The 12,580-nt window shown below is 51.6% G+C and overlaps 1 protein-coding gene across 1 annotated transcript in view; it reads right to left on the reverse strand.

Moving 5' to 3' along the window:
* Positions 1–1,451: 1,451 nt before the first annotated feature.
* CD5 (CD5 molecule) overlaps positions 1,452–12,580 on the reverse strand; it is a 29,358-nt gene continuing 18,229 nt past the window's right edge. Inside the window, exons 6-11 of the mRNA XM_012552756.3 lie at positions 10,304–10,588; positions 8,566–8,691; positions 7,229–7,282; positions 6,621–6,740; positions 5,117–5,208; positions 1,452–2,528 (exon numbers count right to left, since the gene is read on the reverse strand). Coding sequence (XP_012408210.1) covers positions 5,120–5,208; positions 6,621–6,740; positions 7,229–7,282; positions 8,566–8,691; positions 10,304–10,588 — 674 coding nt within the window. The 3' untranslated portion in view covers positions 1,452–2,528; positions 5,117–5,119. The remainder of the gene's footprint in view (positions 2,529–5,116; positions 5,209–6,620; positions 6,741–7,228; positions 7,283–8,565; positions 8,692–10,303; positions 10,589–12,580) is intronic.

Below are 12,580 nucleotides of genomic sequence, written 5' to 3' on the forward strand. Positions count from 1 at the left end.
CTCATCCGTGAAGGGTGACGAGTACCGGCTCTCGGGGTGTGAGAGAATCAAATGGGGCTTGGAAGGGCCATGACTGTCGAGCTGAAGAGTAAAGGGCCCTGAATGTTACCTAGTCACCCCTGCCCCGTTTTGTAGGTAATGAAATGGAGAAGGTCCCAGTCTAAAATCCACATTAGAAAGTGGGTTTTAACTCGACTTCTCAAGTCTTCTGCTGATCCCAGGACATTACTGGCCCAGTGACAAGGGAACAATCGGGTCCCTCTGAGACAAGGAAAGGATGAGCTTTCAGATTCAGGGAGCATCCAAAGAGCGCTGGGCCCATTGTAAAAGTCTGGCCGGATTCTGGCCCATTGATGGAGACAGAGGAAGGTGAGCAAGGCTGGGCAGATTTCCAAAAAGCTCCTTGCAAATGCACCATCCAAGCTCATGATGAAAAATGCAGCTGATGTGGCCACTTTTCTCATAATGAACTTGCTTGGTCCATTTGCTGGGCACCTGCCTGCAAACACATAAAAACAGATACAAGGGAGTTTGAACGAGGGGCTCTACTTCTGAGGAAGCGTCTTAACGTCCCCCCAGGAGCAGAACCGGGGGAACCTTTGCCTTGGTGCCGGAGAGCTCCGTCACTGAGAGAGAACGGGCTTCTGGGAAAGGATTTCATTGAGAGCACCTGGCCTAGAAGCTCACTCCTGCTTCCCCTCCCGGCACCGATTCGGCCACAATCCCTGCACCTTTCGGCCCCTTGCTTCTGATGATGTGGCTACACACCCTCCCCAACCGGGGCTCACCCACCCTGGAGCATCAGAGATTTGTAACTTTGATCAAAAGGAAAATTTGCAGTCGGGGATGAAGGATTGCAGCCACCTCCACTCAGCTGGAAGCTGTGGAGCAGTCGGATGTGGGGGAGGAATGGCCATTCACCGCGTCCTTCCCGGAGGCCAAACTGAGCATCTCAGGATGCTCTAAGTCGCTCCTGGAGCCTCATCTGTAGGATGAGGACGTTGGGAGGACCCCAGGGGGCTTTTGAGCCCGAGCATCCTGTCCTGCTTCCTGAACTCCATGCCGCTCTTTCCTGTGGCTTTCTTTTACTGTGGGTTAATCTTGTTCAGGAGATGCTGCTTGGAGTAATTTTGCTGCCACGGGGAGGTTGGGTACCTCTCATTGTTAGGGAGGCTGGAAAGGCAGGACTGGGGGCCGGGCTCAGTGCCTGAGGCTCTGCAGGTCATCCCCACTCATTTGGCCCTTAGCTGACAGGGGAGGGTTAAAGATGCCGCCTAACGGACTGGATGGAAAAGATCCACATGTGCTTGGGCAAAAGGGGACCCAGGAGAGGGCTTCTGCCTTCTGCCAATTAGGCTCTGAGGCCTCTAGACTAAGGGCTCAAAAACGAGCTTCCCAAGGGAGTTGAGGGAGGGAAGCAAGGTGGGACAGGGACCAGTCTGGCCATGTGAGGCATTTCACGCATGGGGTGCTAACACTGACCCCTGAGCTGGCCTCAGGGTTGTAAGCTGAAAGGCTTGCTGAGCCCCTGTGGAGTGCCTGGCCCTGTGAGAGCTCGGCCTGGGTGGGCTTGCCTTTGGCTGACACTTGTGCCCACGGCCCGAGATCTCACAAGGCGGAGGAGGGTTGGCTGGCGGCCCTGGGTGCGCCACATGCCCTGGGTGCGCCACATGCCCCGGGTGCGCCATGTGCCCCGGGTGCTGCCATGTGCCCTGGGTGTGCCAAGAGCCCCGGGTGCTGCCATGTGCCCCTGGATGGGCTACATGCCCTGGGTGCGCCACGTGCTCCAGATGGGCCACATGCCCCAGGTGTGCCATGTGCTCTGGGTGCCCCACGTGCCCCTGGGTGGGCCATGTGCCCTCCGTGCTGCACCAGCGGGGGCTAGTCCCTGTCTCTGCCCTCTGTCCCTGTCTCAGACTCGCCTGCACCTGCGCCCGCGCTCACACGACAAATGGGCCCACTTTTCTCTGCTCACGGTGCCTCCCTGTGTCTCGGATCTCCGAGATGGAATCTCAGGGAAGGCTCAGACTCCTTAGGTTGTGTAGAAAGCATTATTTACACAAAACATGACAGACATTCTCATCCAGGGACATGAGTGTGAATTCATCCCTGAACTCCATCGGAGCAGGGAGCTGGGGTTGGGGGGGGGGCTGGGGAGGCGGCCCCTTCCAGGCCCTGGCCACGGAGTACAGGTGGGGTCACTGTGGGCCGGAGGCAGGGAGCACGGCTCTGTGTTCCTGGAGGGGGCTGCGGACCGGGCCCTGCATCTCACACATGAAAAGGGCAGCACTGCTAGAACTGTAGGGAGGAGAGGGTTTCCCCAGGTTGGGTTTGGGGGGTAGGGACGAGGTGGGGATGGAGCCGCGGTCTAGGGGACGTGGGGGATGAGACTCGGTAGTGGCGACCTTGCTTCTGACCCGTCACAGCTGGAAGTGAAATGGGGAAATCTCGTCAAGGTGATGAGTGCAGAAGGTTCTCAGGAAGATGTGTCTTGTGCCAGAAGACCCCTGGCTCGTTCCCATTCCGGCCTGGGCGAGAAGAAAACGAGGTAAGAAACAGGAAATGTGCCCATCCCCTTGGAGAGTCCACACTTGAAAAGGAGGCGAGATTGAGTAATGGCACCCCCAGGGAGGTGGGAGGATGCTCCTCCCGGCTGGCAGCAGTCCCTTGGCTGGGGGAGTGATCTCCTGGGGCTGGAGCTTTAAAGTCCCTCAGGGCTGGAAGGGGTCCTTGGGGGCCTCTGGACAAGCCCTGGCTGAAGCTTCCTTCTCGGTCATGGATGAGCTCAAAGACTTCCCCTGAGGAGGAGCCCATTAGCTCCTGAGGTGGCCCATGGAGAGTGGAGCCAGAATGGCCTTTAGTTTCTGCTCGTTGCCCTGTGGCAGGCAGGCGTCCTGACTTCTCTTTCAGGCAATAATGGCCTTTTACACATTCAGAGACAGGGACTCTGCCCCCCAATTTCCCCCCTTCTCCTTCACTTCCCTTCTCCCCCAAGTCATCTTTTCTCTACTGTGAGCATGGTCTTCAATACTTGGGCCCAAATCTCTCAGAATCCTCTGAAATTCTGGAAACCAGTCGATGGCTAAGTATTTATCACTTTGCTGACTGCTGGGGATACCAGGAGTCCCTCGCATTTACTGTGTGTGCTTTGTGACCCCCAGCCAGTCACGGCCACAAGTGCCTGTGTGGCTGGGAGCGTTTCCCCATTTTGGCCCTGAGCCCACCCCCATTTCACGTGTCAAGCGTGTTTCCCCCATGTCCGCGTCAGCGGCGGCTCCGTTTTTGTCTCTCCACTGGCAGGCACGTTAACGAATGCTCCTGTAAGAGCCCTTTCTCCTAACGGGCCTTGGCCTCCCCTGGCCGTGCAGCTGCCTTCCCACAATGCTAGGCACTGTCCGTGGTACCCCCCCTCCCGTCCCCTCCTTTTTGGGGCCACGCTGCCTTCCACACTTGGCTGAGGCTTTTCCCAGGAGCTGCCCTGTCTGCCTGGGGGTCCCACACTCATGGGGCTGTTTTCTCAAACCTAACTCTTTGTGTCCTTTTATATTTTCTTAGGCCCAGCTCCCTGCCAGCTGCCAGGCCTCCGAGTCCTTGCTGTCCCACCGAGCTTTCCTGACCATTTGTTGTATGTCTCCACCCCAGGGGTTCTCGAAGGGCACCATCCGGGGGTCTGGGGCCAGGTTTGGGGGAGGTCTGTGAGCTTGGGAAAATTGTGTCTTTATTTCAGTAGAATCGGTTCCCTTTGTCTGGGGCATTTGTGCACGTTATTTTTGAGAACGGGCCCATGTTTTCCCATACTGTTAAGGCGGTTGGGCGGTAGCAGCTCCCTATCCAAGTCCAGGTTCCTCGGTCACCATCTGTTAACAGCCGCTGCCCCGGCCCTCGGAGGCGGGGGCGTCAAAGCCCCCTGGGAGCACTTGGGGAGGCCCCATTCACATCTGGGGCCTCCCGGGGCTGCTGTTGCCGTGACCCGTGAGGGCTTTGGGCAAAGTCTCCGGCCTCACCTTCCCCTCCAGAGGCCAGACGGAGGCGGCCCTGGGCACGGGGAAGCTCCGGGTCTCGGTGGCAGGGCCCATCGCACAGCGGTGACGCGAGTGGGGGCTCCGAGGCCCCCAAGGATGCCGAGGAGGGTGACAGGGATTTGTGGCCGGCGCTTGTTCAGCCGCTTCCCTCTCAGAAGGACAAGTAGCATTTGTGACCTGGAGCAAGTCAGCCATCTGGCCTTTGGGAGGCAGGTGGGGCAGAGAAAGTGGGGACCCAGGCTCCAGGGCCAGGGCTACCTGGGCGGTCACTGACCTCTGGGGGTCAGGCTCCTGTCTATGAAACAGGGATGAGATGGGCCTTCGCCTCCCTGGTTGGGAGCGAGGCTCAGTGAGCCCCTCAGAAGGACTTGGAAAGCTTATTAAGTTAAAGCCCACCAGGGGGCCACCGAGGATGGCTTCCTTGGCCCGGGGCCAGGCTGAGCCGCATCCTGGGGCTTTTCCAGCTGGCTGGGACCTGCCATCCCCCCTACCCTCCACGGGGAACCTCCAGGCCTCTGGGCCAGCCACAGAGGCCTCCTCATCCCCAAAGCCAGAGAAATACCTGGGGGCCAGCTCCGTGGGGGAGGGGAAAGAATATTCCCCAACGCTGAAGTTCTGGACCCTCATTGGTCACTTCCACCCCGGCATCTGCCCCCACTTTAGGAGATAGACCAAGCAGAGCCGAGGAGGGACCTCAGAAGCTGTGGCCCAACCTGCCATTTTACAGGTGAGGACGCTGAGGTCAGGGAGGGGAGACTTCTGAGTCTCCCCCGTGTGAGGACCCGAGCAGGATTGGAAACTGGGTCCCAGCGTGGCAGGATTTGTCACCAGCCGAAGCACTGGCTCTCGGGGCATTCCGTGGGAGAGAGCCACACCCAGCCCCCTCCCCTGGAGCTAGAACCCCCCCCCCCGAACCCCCAGGCCCTTCCTGCTCGGGCCTTTCCTCCAAGATCCTCCCTGATGCCATGTTGTGACTTGTTGGGCGGGAGTTCCTTCAGGGCGGTACAGTTCCTGATAAATGCCCATAGCCCTGTGTCCACCCCGCTGCCAGGCTCCCTGGGCCCTCGGGGGGGATTGGCCAGAGCCGGACCCACCTGTCACAGCCTCTGGGCCCCATGGAGGTCATAGTCGCTGTCGGAGGAGTTATCTGGCGGGTGGGAAGTCCGGTCCAGGGCTCCTTCTAGAGCTGGAGAGAAAACATGGATTGTGCAGCCCAAAGGGGGCTGGACTAACTGATCTCTCCCATCACTAAACCCGGGGTCTGGTGGGGACGGTGTCCTCAGGATGCTCTGGGCTCGCTTCTGCCCTTGGGGTGAAGTAAAGGACCGTCTGTCCCTCTCAATGGGGCTCTCCTCCCTGAGGATCTGAGCTGGAGCCGGGCCAGTGCTCACCCTCAGGGCCAGGGGTCACGGGAGCATCTGGGCCCAGATGTCCCCTATGTGACCTCATTAATGGCCTCAGGATGCATTACTACGTGTGTGTGGGGGGGGTGCGCTTGTCTCCCTGGGGGCTCTTAGATGTCTGTGGCTGGGCCTGCTTTCGGGCCCCACCTCCTCCCAGTGCTCTCCTTTGTGCCAGAAGGGACCCAAATCACGTCACCACGTAGGGGTCAAGGTGCCTCGGGCAGCACTCAGAAGGGCCTCTCACGGGACTGTGCTGATGTCTGGCTGGGGTGGGGGAGGTGGGAGGGGGAATTTGTGTACCCACCCCCAATTGCCTCCCTCCCGGGCCTTCTTTCTTTGTGTGGGGGGGTATCTGGGCTGAGAATCGGGAAAACCGGAGCTCCGTCCTGCCCCTCCTGGTTCTCCAACCCTGGCCAAATCTCTTTACATTCCCTTTCTCGTCTGTAAACTGAGGGGCTGGGACCAGATGGGCCCTGCCTAGGTTCCTGGTCCCTTCTAGATCCAGACTCTTGGGAGACCTGGTTTTATTCATTTAAAAACATTTTTTTGAACCAAGTAAATGAGCTCTTCCATATAAAAAGTACAACAGAAAAAGACGGAATTATGTACATGAATTATGAGGTCTCAGCTTATTTTTTTCTTTTGAGGTGACATTCAATTCTTCTTTTGATAAGTAAAGCTGGGAATCAGAAATCCCTTCTCTTAAAGAACATCATAAATGCAGCATGTTATTTCCCAGCCTGCCCTGTGCCTGATTCCTACTACCCTTTGGCTATTTCTTCTTTCCATTAAAATTAAAATGCTTCAGTGTTTCTCTTTTTAAAAACTTTTTCCTGTAACAAAAATTTTTGGTGGCCCCATCACTAGTCCCCGGGTTCCCCTCTCTCAAATGGAGAGGAAAACAAAACCCTTCTATCAGATCCGCAAAGCGAAATCAAACAAATCCCTGTCCTGGCAAAATAAATGCCTCTTGTCACCCTCAGCAGCAACATGACCCAGACAGGCTCCTTCTCTCCCTCTCGTACCCTCAGTTTCCTCTTTGGGCGCTGAGAGTGGCCACTGATCCCACCAGGATTGCTGGGGGGCAGATTTGAGGTTTCAAGCCCTAGTGGTCCACGTTCCCCTGGGCCAGGGGGCCACTGGGGACTCCTCGCGGTGGCGATTCCAGTCCTGGCTGGAAACCCCCGTCCCTTACCTGGGTAAGCCGAGAGGCGGGAATGCCTGGGAGGCTGGCTGTATTCATTCTCCACGTTTGAGGCTCCAGGATTCTCCACTTGGGACCGGATGGTTACCGTGTGGTTGCGATGGAAAGACACTGCATGGACATGAAGGAGAAGTCCCAGGGGGCCCTTCTGGGGCAGCTCTCATCCCCTCTCCCCTCCTGTCTATCTTGCATGGGATTGTGGGAACCCTAGCTTCCACACCGACTTTAGATGGCGGTCATTCAGCTGAGCCGAGCCAAGGCGCTGGGGAAAGCTCAGATAGTCAGGAGGCAGTTCTTAGGAAGGGATTTCACAGGCTGGGACCATTTCTAGATCCAGAGCTGGCCTGAGGCTCAAAGGGCTAATGCTGGACCGGAGCCCAAGCCAAGACCACAGCAGAGGAGAGGTGAGGGGCAGAGCTGACCTCGGTCTCCCGAGCTGCGGGCCCGAGACCCTTTGTCAAGAGGAAAAGCCTCTGCAGACCAGGGCAGTGAAGTCAGAGGCAGATGCTGGAGCAGCCATCCTCCCCCTCGCTGGGAAGCCCACTCCAGGCTGCCGGGTCCCCCTGGGGAGGGGGAGCTGACCCTCAGGGTCCCCTTACCGTTCTGGTTCACTCCCGTTGGACCGATCCACTGGCGCTGCTTCTTCTGGCGGACTGAGCAACAGAGAGATAAATAAGGAGTTAGGGGGTGGCTACTGGGAGCACGGAGGCCATTCCAAGGGAGGCAGCTCAGAGGAGCAGAGGCTCGGTCAGACTGGAGCCCAGGAGGCCCGGCCTCTGCTCCTGGCTTTGCTGTGGATTCTGCCTGTACCTGCTGGTCACACAGAAGGGTGATGATTGTGACATAGCTGTTCTCTGGGGCAGAAGAAAGGCTGAATTTGCAGTCAGAGGGTCTGAGTTCAAATACTGAGCTCTGTGACTCCCCTTTCTGATGTCAGATCCAGCCCCCCAAAAGAGCCCTAAGTGTGGAGCCTAAGAGGGAGCTCTACCCCTCTACTCCCTTTTGAAGAGGGACTGGTCACCTGCCCCAGGCCCATGCCCACCCTCCGAGTGCCCAGTCACCCTTGTCCCCTCCTGTGCTTCCCTGTGCCTCCAGGACCAAATAGAAACCCCTCTGCTTGGCACCTAAGGCCCTTCCCAGCCTTTAGGGTCCCTACCCCCCTCCCGGGCTTCTCTGACTTCCTTCTGGTCTCAAACTGCCCTTCTCAGGAGACTGTCCTGAGCTCCCCCGATGCTGCTCCCTGGGGACGTGTCCTGGCACCAGGCTGGGAGCCCCTGTGGGAACTGGCTTGTTCACTTTCTTTGCTGCCCTAGTGCTTAGCACATGTTACAGGGAGGGAAACAGAAGCCCAAAGAGAAGAGATGCTGGGAGGGACCCTAATGGTTACTGAGTCCAGTCCCACACACTGGAAAGATGAGAAAAATGAAAGCCAAAAAAAGCTTTACTCATGACTTCTGTCTCTCTGTCCTACTGTCTCCATCTTACCTCTCTATCTTAGCTGCAGTCGGCCTCACTGTCCCTCCCTGTCTCTCTCTCTCTCTCTCTCTCTCTCTCTCTCTCTCTCTCTCTCTCTCTCTGTTTCTGTCTCTCTCTGTGTGTCTCTCTCTCACATACACACACAGAGAAAGAAACAGAGACAGACAGACAGACACACACACACACACACACAGAGTGAGAGAGAGACAAAGAGACAGAGATAGACAGAGACAGAGAGACAAGAGAGGCAGACACATACACACACACACACACACACACACACACACAGAGAGAGAGAGAGAGAGAGAGAGAGAGAGAGAGAGAGAGAGAGAGAGAGAAACTTGTTAGCAATTGCCCAGACCAAAGAGAGAAAGCCCAAGGCAGGGGAATGGGGAAGAAAAAGGAGATTGTTCCAGAAGAGGAAAGGAAGCTGTGGGGGACTAGAGGATCCTCTACTTACATTTCTTTTCTAGTTTCTTGTAGGCCACAGGCCCACACGTCACTACAAGGATCGCCACGAGGATGAAGGTCAGAATGATGCTCATCACGGTCCCTGCCCCGGGTCCAGCTGCATTTAGATCCTGGCCTGAGAAGAGACAATGGTGAGAACAATGAATCTTGATCTCATTGAGAAGAGTTCTAACTAGGGCAGGGCAAATGGATCTTTGTCCTGGGGAGCTGAAATTTAGAGGACTCCTCCAGTAGACAGAAACAACTGAGTTTAGGATTAGGCATGAGCAATCTGTTAAAACAGGAAATTACCAGACAGAAATGTTTCTTCTTCTCTTTAAGCTGTGCCCTGAACGTTCTCCACCCAGCTCCCTCTCCTAGCAGGGGCTATCTCTGCAGAAGCCCATGTCCGTGGGAACTGGTTCTGGGGGGTTATGTCTCTCTCATTATGGGATGGTGTCCTGGGATCTTGTCTCATGAAATCCTGGGTCCTGAGCTCTGAACTCCCTGCCTACGGCCTCATCTTTCACCCCTAATATTTGTCCTGGGTGCTAGTCTCTCTGCTCCTAAGACATCAGCAGCAAGACAACATCCAGTCATCAAATCCAGTGACTGCTCCTTCCCTCCCATTAAATGGGGGGGGGGAGAGGGGGGCAAAAGAACCTGCTGAGGTTTCTGACATCCCATAGCTCACAAGTGCAATGAAAAGAGCATCCGTTGTATCTACATCAACTCAATACAAATGAGCAATGTGCTAGGTATAGGTAGGTCTATCACCTGTTGCTTGTCTTTTTCTTATGTATCTGCTCCTCCTCTTTTGAAGATTTTAATCTATTTGCCTATCAGCCATCATTCAATTATTTATACTTGTAAAGATGTAAGTCCTTATTTTCATGCATTTTGTAGTTACGCTGAATGAAATCTCCTATCTTGATCCTGGTTTTTATTTTTATTAAAATAAAGAAAGGCTCATGTTTTCTGTGGTTTGACTTATTCTACTACTTTATTACAGGTATTGTTTCAATTAGTTTTCTATTGAATCTCGGGGTTGCTCTAACTCAACCACTGTAACATCTGTAGAGAGATAATCTATTCCCTTCTTTGCCTATAGTTATTCCCTTGATTTTTTTTTTGTTTTGTTTTATTGGTGCAGTAAACATTTCTAACACCATATCAAATAACAGTGCTGACAATGGACATCCTTGGTTTACCCCTGAATTTATTGGAAAAGCTTCTAGACTTTGCTCATTACAAATGATGCTGGCTCTTGCTTTTAGGTAATTTTGATCTCAATAAGGAAAGAGCCTTTTATTCTTATGCTTTTTAGTGTTAGCTTTTTTAAAAAAAAGTATAAATGATCACTGCATTTTGTTAAAAAGCTTTTCCTGGTTCTACTGATATACGTATATATATTTTTTGTTTCTCATTCTTCCTATGCATCAAATTCTTATGTATTATCTATTCATGGGCTCTTGCTTCTTTAGCTTCTATACTGTTACCCTTAAGTACCAATCTCTTGAGCTGGATACACTTTGACACCTCAGAGTGCTTCTTTTGTTTTTTTTGTCAGTGTCCCCGATTCTCGCACTGTGGCTGGCTTACAGGACGCACTTAATCCATGCTGATTTCCATGTTGGTGACAGGTTGCCTCGATGCTCCTTTGGTGAAAAGCTGTCCCCTCCCTCTTTCCCCAAGAGAAAGACCCCAGGAGGCACAACTCTCAGGGAACAATTGGCTTCCCAGCTTACACTCAATCATTGTGCCTTTGCAGAGCCGGTCTCCTGGCAAGAATGTGTAGCAACTAGACAGGTTCCCATATTTGCAGTGGAGCATGCTGGATGTAACAGATGTTGATTTTTGAAATACGTCCTCCTCCGAGATTAGGCTCCCACAGTGCTGCTCATGGCACACCTCTTCCCAGTTCTTTCTTTTTCCACACAAGGCTTTCCACTGACCCTCAAAGTATACCTCCACGATGCCCTGGCAGGGATTGCTTCCACCCTTCAGTCTGCTTTTCACCTTTGGCTGGAAATCTGAAGTGAAGAGAGTTAGGGAGGAGAGAAGGTGAAAGAAGAATTGTGACAAAAGATTTTGCAATTATCAATGCTGAAAAATTACCCATGCATATATCTTGTAAATAAAAAGCTATAATAAAAAAAAAGAATTGTGGCTGGCTGACCATGTGTCCAGCCCTGTCCCCATCCCTCAGACCCATCCTGTCACACCCTAGCCCTTCAGCTTAGTTTGTGTCAAGGAGATGGAAGCTTCATGAAGAGGAAGTCTCTTCCTCTCCCTCACCATTGGTGAGGATAGTCTTTCTGACTGGCTTCCTTCCATGGGTCTACAGCCTCGGAGGTCCTTTCTCCCTCTAGATCTGGGGTCTTGGGCTTCCTTCTCTCTATCTCCGTCTCTTCCTGTTTCTGTCTCTCTTTCTTTGTGTGTATATCTTTGTCTCTCCCTCTCTCACTCTCTCTGTCTCTTGTCTCTGTCTCTGTCTCCTTATGTCTCTCTCCCTGTGTCTCTCTGTCTCTCTCTGTCTCCTTCCCTCTCCATCTCTTGACATGATCTAGATACATGTAAACATATTAAAGAATATGGAAAAACTTCCTCTCAGTTCTATGGATAAGAGAAAAGTTCAGGACCAAACAAGGAATAGACAGAATCATAGAAGAAAATGGAAAGTTTTAATTCTGTAAAATTTAAAAAGTTTTTGCATAAATAAATCTAAGAGAGACTTACGCGAACTGATGCTGAGTGAAATGAGCAGGACCAGGAGATCATTATATACTTCAACAACAATACTATATGATGACCAGTTCTGATGGACCAGGCCATCCTCAGCAAGGAGATCAACCAAATCATTTCCAATGGAGCAGGAATGAACTGAACCAGCTATGCCCAGAGAAAGAACTCTGGGAGATGACTAAAAACCATTACATTGAATTCCCAATCCCTATATTTATGCCCACCTGCATTTTTGATTTCCTTCACAAGCTAATTGTACAATATTTCAGAGTCTGATTCTTTTTGTACAGCACAATAACGTTTTGGTCATGTATACTTATTGTGTATCTAATTTATATTTTAATGTACTTAACATCTACTGGTCATCCTGCCATCTGGGGGAGGTAAGAGGTGAAAAATTGGAACAAGAGGTTTGGCAATTGTTAATGCTGTAAAGTTACTCGTACATATAACCTGTAAATAAAAGGCTATTAAAAAATCAATCAATCAATCAATCTAAGATTAAAAGAGAAGCAATTAATTGGAGAAAATATTTGAAGTAAATTTCCCTGATAATGTTATAATTTTCAGAATATATAAGGAACTGATATGAGTTTATAGGAAAAAGAGCCATTTTTCTAATTGATAGATGAAAATGAAAAGGTAGTTCATATGAACAAGAAGATATCAGGGTTATAAAGCTATATGAAAAAAATCTTCACTACAAATTAGAGAAAGCAGTTCTGAGATCCCAACTCATGCCCTTGTGAGTGGCAAAAATGACCCCAAAATGAAAATAGGAAATGATGGAGGGGATGTGGCAAAACAGGTACATTGAGAAACTATGGGTGGACCTTCGAATGAATGCAACCATTCTAAAAAACTATGAAGTTATACACAAAAAGTTATTAAGTAGTGCAAGCCCTTTGATCCTGCTATACCACTGGTAAGCCTGTACCCAAGAGATGCCAAAGAAAGAAGGAAAAATCATTTATGTATAAAATGTATATAATTGTAGCAGGAGTGTGTATGTGTGTGTGTGTGTGTGTGTGTGTGTGTGTGTGTGAATCTATGTATGTAGTGACAAAAATACTGAAAACTAAGAGGTTGCCCATTAACTGAGTAATGGCTAAATAATTTATTTTATGGCATATGAGGAAGTACTGTTATGACATGAAAAAGGAGAAAATAGATTATTTCCCAAAAAAAAGAGATGAAAAGACTTCTATGAACTTAGTGTGAAATGAGAAGAACCAGGATAGTTCATATTATATCATCAATATCATAAAAATGAATTCTTT

The sequence above is a fragment of the Sarcophilus harrisii genome, chromosome 6, assembly GCF_902635505.1.
Source record: "Sarcophilus harrisii chromosome 6, mSarHar1.11, whole genome shotgun sequence".
Lineage (NCBI taxonomy): Eukaryota > Metazoa > Chordata > Mammalia > Dasyuromorphia > Dasyuridae > Sarcophilus > Sarcophilus harrisii.